This window comes from Lepus europaeus, chromosome 13 (genome assembly GCF_033115175.1).
Source record: "Lepus europaeus isolate LE1 chromosome 13, mLepTim1.pri, whole genome shotgun sequence".
Lineage (NCBI taxonomy): Eukaryota > Metazoa > Chordata > Mammalia > Lagomorpha > Leporidae > Lepus > Lepus europaeus.
This window is the reverse complement of record NC_084839.1, coordinates 58,279,282-58,286,880: the sequence shown is the minus strand read 5'-3', so window position 1 is coordinate 58,286,880 and position 7,599 is coordinate 58,279,282. Positions and strand designations below refer to the sequence as shown.

Genomic DNA, 7,599 nt, shown 5'->3' with positions numbered 1-7,599 from the left:
TTGATAGTAGAATGTATACATTTATTGTAGTATGATCCTACGCAGCAAGGAAAAGGGATCTGTATTCAATAAGAAATTTCATAAAGATAGTGTTGAGGGAAAAGAGCAATGTTTTTTATTTATTTATTTTTTAGATTTATTTATTTGAGAGACAGAGTTACAGAGCGGCTGAGTTAGAGAGAGGGAAGGAGCGAGGTATTCCATCTGCTGGCTGGTTCACTCCCCAAATGGCCACAATAACTGGAGCTGCGCCGATCCGAAGCCAGGAGCCAGGAGCTTCTTCCAGGTCTCCCACATAGGTGCTGGGGCTCAAGGACTTGGGCCATCCTCTACTGCTTTCTCAGGCCATAGCAGAGAGCTGGATCACAAGTGAAGCAGCTGGGACTCGAATCACAATGTTTTTAAAAAGGACTTAATGTGTGATAACTTTTCTAACGTATGAAAATAGGAAAACTATCCTGTACTATTATTTGAAGTCAGGAAAAGTCAGTTGGTGGTGGGACGATAGTGATAAGCAGGGACTAGCAAGGGGGAGCTCTGAGAGGGAGAGTAAGGTTGTTTCTTCATCTGGGCACCAGTGTTTGTGCCTTTTTTGTTTTTTGGAGTGTGGACAAGCTGTCCCCTCCCTTCCACTTAGTCATTCATTCTCTCTCTTTCTCTCACTTTGCTACCTTTGCTTCAACTCATTTTTCTCCTGCTTTTTAATTTTATACTTAGAGTTAATCCATATCATCAAATATTTCTGCAAGCATTTTTTAAGGTACTGCAATATATTCCATAGAAGAAATGTATTCCAATACATTTAATGGTTACCACTGCTATATTTCTTTAAAAAAAAAATTATATATCGGTGCACAATCACCAAACACACATACACACACTCTCTTAGGAGGTCACCAACATCCTTCAGGCTCTGCATGTGCTCTGCTTTTCTCTCCGTAAAGGTTGTACCAAGCTACTGCCCAATCCACCCCCGGGTCATTTATCATAGCTTCTGACCAAGGGAGTCGCCCGGCTGGGACGCGGGGACGCGGGGCTCCCGAGCCTGGCAGCCAGCTCCCGGTCTGCAGCTCCCAGGCACGCGGGCTCGGGGCCACCCCAGGCCCCGCAGTGCGGCTTCGCAGTGCGGCCTTGCGCGCGCCCGGGGCCGCCGCGCCTCGCGGCGCCCGGTTGCCGTGGGAACCGCAGAGCGCGGCTGCGCCCGCAGTCCTGCCTCTGCCTGAGGGGGCGAGGGACCCTGTGGCCCAGCCATGGAGCTGCCGGATCCGGTTCGCCAGCGGCTGGGAAACTTCAGCCGGACCGTGTTCAGCGACTCCACCCGGACCGGGCCGGAATACAATGAAGGTCCCGGTGAGTGGCCGAGGCCCGGCGCAGGGGGTGTGGCCCGCGCGGGGGTTTGGCGCGGCTAGATTTCGCCCAGACCTAAAATGGCGGTTTCGCCTTCAGCGGGTTCTCTGCCGCGCTGGGGAGAGCTGCTCCGAGGCGGTGCCAGGCTGAAGGCCCCTGGGGGTCGGCTCGGGCGGCTGCTGCTGCTGCTCGGCCCACTCCTTGCAAACGCGGCAGTCGGGGTGGTGTCACCCTTTGCACCGCGCGAGACTCCGCGCCACGCAGGCAGAGATCACAGACATAAAACACACGGAAGGCCGTCGTCGCAGCACGAGCCATCTCTCTTCCCGACCCTCCAGCCTCCGGCCTGGAGAAATAGCTTTGCCTTTTCTGTTTCCCTAACAGAACGTGTCCGTCCCTCACAGGATCATTTTCCAGCACAAGAGATGAAAAACGTCTCTCGAGTCATTTTAAACCGCGACGTACTGCAGAGTGGTAGCTGCCGACCACGGGGGCCTTCCACAGAACTCGCCCCCTCCCTCTCCTCCCTAAAAATTCCCTTAAATCTGCTAACAGAAGTGCTGCGTTCTACGTGATGACAAGCGATAAGGCAGTTTCTGCCTCCTAAATCACAGTGACAGCATCCTGTGACCAAATTCATGTGGCCGTCACCACTTAACTCTGCCAGGAAATAGAAGTCTCCCTCTGCCTGGTGTGTGTGTATATATAGAGGGAGTAGAGAAGAGCAAAGTGAGCGGCAGAGTTCTATCCTGTCCCCTTGAGCACCTGCCTCCCCCGCACAGGCCTCTTGATTTAGGATGTACAGAGAAAGCCGTGTGAAAAGTTAGATCTTCACGTTTCTGCATTATTAAATGACAGATAAAATACTCAACTGTGGAGAAAAATAAAAATATCTGTAAGAAATTTATTTTAGCATCTTTGTAAATTCTTCTGTTTAGAGCAATTGATTTTAAAATTTGCTCTTACGATTTTGATTACATTTAGGATGTATTTTTTTAGGGTTCAGGTTTAAAATCAGATTCTTAATTTAGGGCCCTTTTGCCCTTCATGAAAGCAGAACATATTATACAATCAAACTTAGATAAATGGAACTCATGCATCACAAAAGGCTACACGGTTACATCCTATTACGTTTTATTATTATTATTATTATTAATTCACTCTTTCTGCTTACATGTGTTTGGTGTTCTCCATGAGTGAAGCAAGATGCTAGGTTCTATGAACATCTCAAATTTGGGCAGGACCCGGGCTGTGCTTACAAGGAGACTGTGTATAAATAGATGAGGAGAGGGCTAATACTTGCTGAGTACCTACCAAGAGCAGCAGGCATGGTGCTGTGATGAAATAATTTATATTATCTCTAATCCTCACAAGCAGCCTATGAAGTGGTCTGAGTGTTAGCATTTTACAGATGAAGCTGAGGCTCCAAGAGGTTTAATAACTTAGCCCAAGTCTGGCATCTGGAGGCACAGGGATTTGGGGAGGTCTGGGTTTATGTTCATGAGCTCCTCAGCACACCAGACTGCTTCTGTGGTGAGGGGCATGTGGTTCTTTGCTACCACTTCTACATGGTGTACAGGGGAGGGAGCTGTGTGCTGGGGTCAGGGAATTCCGTCAAGGAAGAACTTGTTGGAAAAAAGAGTACTGAAGAATGGATGGGGTGGGCATGGTAGCCCAGCAGGTTAAGCCATCACTTGGGTGCCCACATCTCACATCAAGTTCAGATTACTCTACACTTCCGGTCCAGTTTCCTGCTACTGCACTGGGAGGCAGCGAACAATGGCTCAAGTTCTTGGGTTCCTGCCTCCCATGTGGAAGCCACAGGTGGAGTTTCTGGCTTCTGACTTCAGCATGGCCTAGCCCTGGCTGTTGAAGGCATTTGGATAGTGAAGCAGCAGGTGGAAGATAGCTCTCTCTTATCCACTCTGTATTTCTTCTTTATTCTGCCTTCCAAACAGCTAAATTTTTTTTAAAAATTAGTGGGATTAAGGAATGTTGAAAAGAGGAATATGCCTAATTTGAGGAAATTCTTATGTATATGAGAGTCATTTTTATGTATGTTTTCATTTTGTAGGCTCTTTACATAACACTCTACAAAGAAGGCAATGATAATTATTATCTATTTACTAGGATTCCTGTTATTCCACCTTTAATTGGTGCAGTAGTATGCAAAGGTCAGCAAACTGTGATGGCAAAATGACAGAGTAACTGAAAATATGAAATGTATCCCCAAATAATTACTATTTGAACTAAATGGTATTAGAATAAATGTTCCTGTCATTGTCAACAATAAATAGGCTTAAAATTGGATCATGATTGAGCCAATATTATAGTTATTCATTCTAAGGAACGAAAGGATTCCTAGGATTTAGAATGTGTTCCTTTCTCTTTCTTCCATAGATAACGAGATGGTCTCCAGTTTGGCACTGCAGATGTCACTTTATTTTAACACTTACTTTTTCCCCCTTTGGTGGGTAAGCTGCATTATGATGCTTCAACTGAAGGTAAGTCTGTGCTTTAACGCGTCTGCCGAGGCCCCTTCTGCACACCCCTGATGTTGCTACACCATCCGGAAATGGAAAGGTCTCAGTATTTTTTTTAAACCCCAGGTCAGTGTAAGGTTTTGCAAACTTTATTGTTTTATTTCTCTTTTAGTATTCTATCTTGCCTGATTACTACAAATTCATTGTGATCACTGTTATCGTCCTGATAACCTTAATTGAAGCCATTCGTTTATATCTGGGCTACATGGGTAACCTACAGGAAAAGGTAGGTTCCATTTTCCTTTCTCTCCGCGCCACATAGAAGTGCATCAATGTTTTCATAACAGGTTAAAGGCAGTGAGGTGTGGTGGAAAGAACATAAGCCTGAATTTAGTCCCTGGCTCCAACTTTGCCCATCTGCTATCATGGTCTCTTTGCTTAATCTCTTGAGCCCCGGTTTCATCATCTTTAAGATGGGGAAAATACACTTCACGGGCTTGTTGGGATTAAGTGAAATGACTGATATCAAGTCCCTGAATATAGTAGGCACTGAAGAATTGATAATTTTCTTCTTCTCTCCTTATCAGTCTCAAAGATATTTGGTCAATTGACCATGTTAATTTGGATCCTGAATGAGAAATCAGGAGAGAAAAGGGAGCTATAAACGAATTTCCTCAGCCAGGCCCATGTTTTCTGAGTCGTTACGCTGCCTAAGCATTTATAGTTGTCAGAGTGTGGGAAGGATGCCTGAAGAGGTTGTGGTTTTCTAGGCCTTTCATAATGAGGCTCCACCCAGCCCATCTTAGTGTTTTGCTTGGTATTTCTTAGCCCCGCCTTCCATTCCAGTTTGATGTGCTGGTTCCCAGTCATGCTCTTTCCACATGCTTGCTTACTTACCTTCTTGCCTCTTCCTCCTTTTACACAACTTCCAAAGTTTATATCCTTGGGGCAGGCATTTGGCCTAGTCGTCACAACACCAGCTGAACCCCTCACACCCCGTATCTGAGCGCCTGAGTTTGCCTTCTGGCTGTGCTCCTCATTTCACCTTCCTGCAATGTTCACCCTGGGAGACAGTGGGCAGGTCCCTGCCACCCACATGGGAACCTGAATTGAATTCCTGGCTCTTAGCTTCCACCTGGTCCAGACCTGCCAGTATCTGGAGGGTGAACCAGCAAACACAAACTCTTTTTCTCAAATAAAATAATAGTTTTTGAATAAATAAAGTCTACATCCTTATAGTCTTTCTTTCACTTACACCAATCACTCTGTTATTACTTGTACCACTTATTCCAATATCTCTAAATTCTGCAGTTAAGTATTCATTGAAGTTTTTAGCATTCTAGGACTGTTTCATATAAGCCAGTTTTCTGATCTATACTGTAGGTTCTCTGAGGAGAAGGACTGCATCACCCTCCTTTTGAATTATTCAGAGGCCATAATGTAGATCCTTAGTAGTGCTAAATACTTGTTTATCTGTGTAAGCAAAACACTGCATTGACCTGATCTTTTTCCTCGTCGTGTCTGTCATTGCAGGTTCCTGAGCTGGCTGGCTTTTGGCTTTTGAGCCTTCTGCTGCAGTTGCCTTTAATTCTTTTCTTGCTTTTTAATGAAGGCCTAACAAATCTGCCCTTGGAAAAAGCAATACATATCATCTTCACCATCTTCCTTACTTTCCAAGTTGTTTCAGCATTTCTTACCTTGAGGAAAATGGTCAATCAGTTGGCCACTCGTTTCCACCTCCAAGACTTTGACCGGCTCTCTGCAAACAGAGGAGACATGAGAAGGGTGAGGTCATGTATAGAAGAGATTTGACCCAGTGCTGCTGAATGAAGACTGCGAGAGTTGGGAAAGCATCAGAGACCTAGCGTGAGGAAAGGGACGAGGCAAGTGTGTTTACTCTCAAGCTCTGAATCCCAAGGACGGGGCCAGTGATAAGGCTGAGCCATGCAGGAAAGCAGCATGAACACTGAAACTTAGATGCTGTCCACCTAGTGCCAAATTTCTTGGTTGTTTGATGATGTTGGTCTTTTTGAGTGTGAAAAAATCTGCGTGGTGGTTTTAAGTTTACCAGTTTTACTGTAACATCTCCATTTCAGATCTGTAACCAGAAATGTATACCTTTCTTTTAAATTTGTCAGTTATCCATATCTTGACTATATATCAGACCATTTTTCTTGAAGCGCATGGAAATGCTGGTCAATATTATTGTGCACCAGACCATATTTATAAACCAAAAAACCAAATTTTTGTACTTGCTGTGGTTAACTTCTAACCCTAGTCTTAGATGGTATACTGATGTAAAGAAGAAAACAGATTATCATGGTATTAAGGAAATATTTTTGTCATAGAATTATAACTTTCATAAAACCATGTTCAGTATTTGTGTGGCGGTATGCAAAATGTTTTCATAATAAATTATCAAATATTTATAGTAAGCTATCAGCAACAAATAATTCCTGTTTTGTATAGATCTTTTGGACTATGGGTTTATTATTTCACACTACAGAAATGCAGGAGAAGGAAGGGGAAAGATTCCAGAGAACCTTCTTTGTAATGAGCACTCTAATAGGCACATTAAATTAACTTTTGGTTTCTCATGTACTGATCATATTCACTGAAGAACTACTTCATATCCATTAAATTAACATGAAGTTTTATTTGAAAACCAGTCTGTTTATATATATAGCAAGAGCTACGATGGCCAAAGGAACTACATGCTTCATTTTTTTTTTTAAGATTTATTTATTTATTTGAAAGGCAAAGTGAAGGAGGGAGAGAGAGAGAGAGAGATATTGATCTTCCATCCACTGGATGCCTCCTCAAATGGTTTCAATAGCTAGGGCTGGGGCAGACAAAAATTAGGAGCCAGGAATTCCATCTGGGTCTCCCACATGGGTAACAAGGGCCTAAGCACATGGGCCATCATCCACTGCCTTCCCAAGTGCGTTAGCAGGAAGCTAGATCAGAAGCAGAACAGTGAGGACTCATACTGGCACTCATACAGGATGCAGGAGTTACAATTGTCAGTTTAACCTGCTATGCCACAACAATATCTCCAGCATATGATGATCCATTTAGGGCATGTTCTCTTGTTGATGAGAGAAACCTAGCTAAGGAAATTTGGTTAAGAACAAAGTATTTGGGTATATCTGACATTATTTTGAAGTGATTTGGCCCATCCTAAAGGGATATAATGACAGCTTTTCTTCTTTCTTATAGGGAAACCTACCTTTATAAGTAATGTATTTTACTGAGCTGTTAAAAATTGTTCTCTCCAGTTTTCTTTTTCTGCAATTCATGTTCATCTTAGGATTTCCATGTTTTGCTTTATTCATTTCATGTTAAAATTTTTAAAACTTATCAAAAGGTAGAACAACTGGGGCTGGCGCTGTGGCATAGTGGGTTGAAGCCCTGGCCTGAAGTGCTGGAATCCCATCTGGGCACGAGTTCTAGTCCTGGCTGCTCCTCTTCCTATCCAGCCCTCTGCTGTGGCCTGGGAAAGCAGTAGAAGATGGCCCAAGTCCTTGGGCCCCTGCACCCATGTGAGAGACCCTGAAGAAGCTCCTGACTTCGGATCGATGTAGCTCCGGCCCTTGTGGCCTCCTGGGGAGTGAACCAGCAGATGGAAGACCTCGCTGTCTTTCAAATAAATAAAGTAAATCTTTAAAAAAAAAAAAAAAAGGTAGAACAACAGAGAGAAACTTCCATCTGCTGGTTCACTCCTCAAATACCTGCAACAAGCAGGGCTGGGCCAGGTCAAAGCCAGGAG

General features: G+C 44.0%; 1 protein-coding gene across 1 annotated transcript; it reads left to right on the top strand.

The window, feature by feature from the left end:
• Nucleotides 1–1,189: 1,189 nt before the first annotated feature.
• Nucleotides 1,190–7,189, top strand: TMEM17 (transmembrane protein 17). The gene is made up of 4 exons (XM_062208691.1): nt 1,190–1,350; nt 3,748–3,851; nt 4,003–4,116; nt 5,364–7,189. The coding sequence occupies exons 1-4, from the start codon at nt 1,251–1,253 to the stop codon at nt 5,640–5,642; spliced, it is 597 nt and encodes a 198-aa protein (XP_062064675.1). The 5' UTR covers nt 1,190–1,250; the 3' UTR covers nt 5,643–7,189.
• Nucleotides 7,190–7,599: the final 410 nt, after the last annotated feature.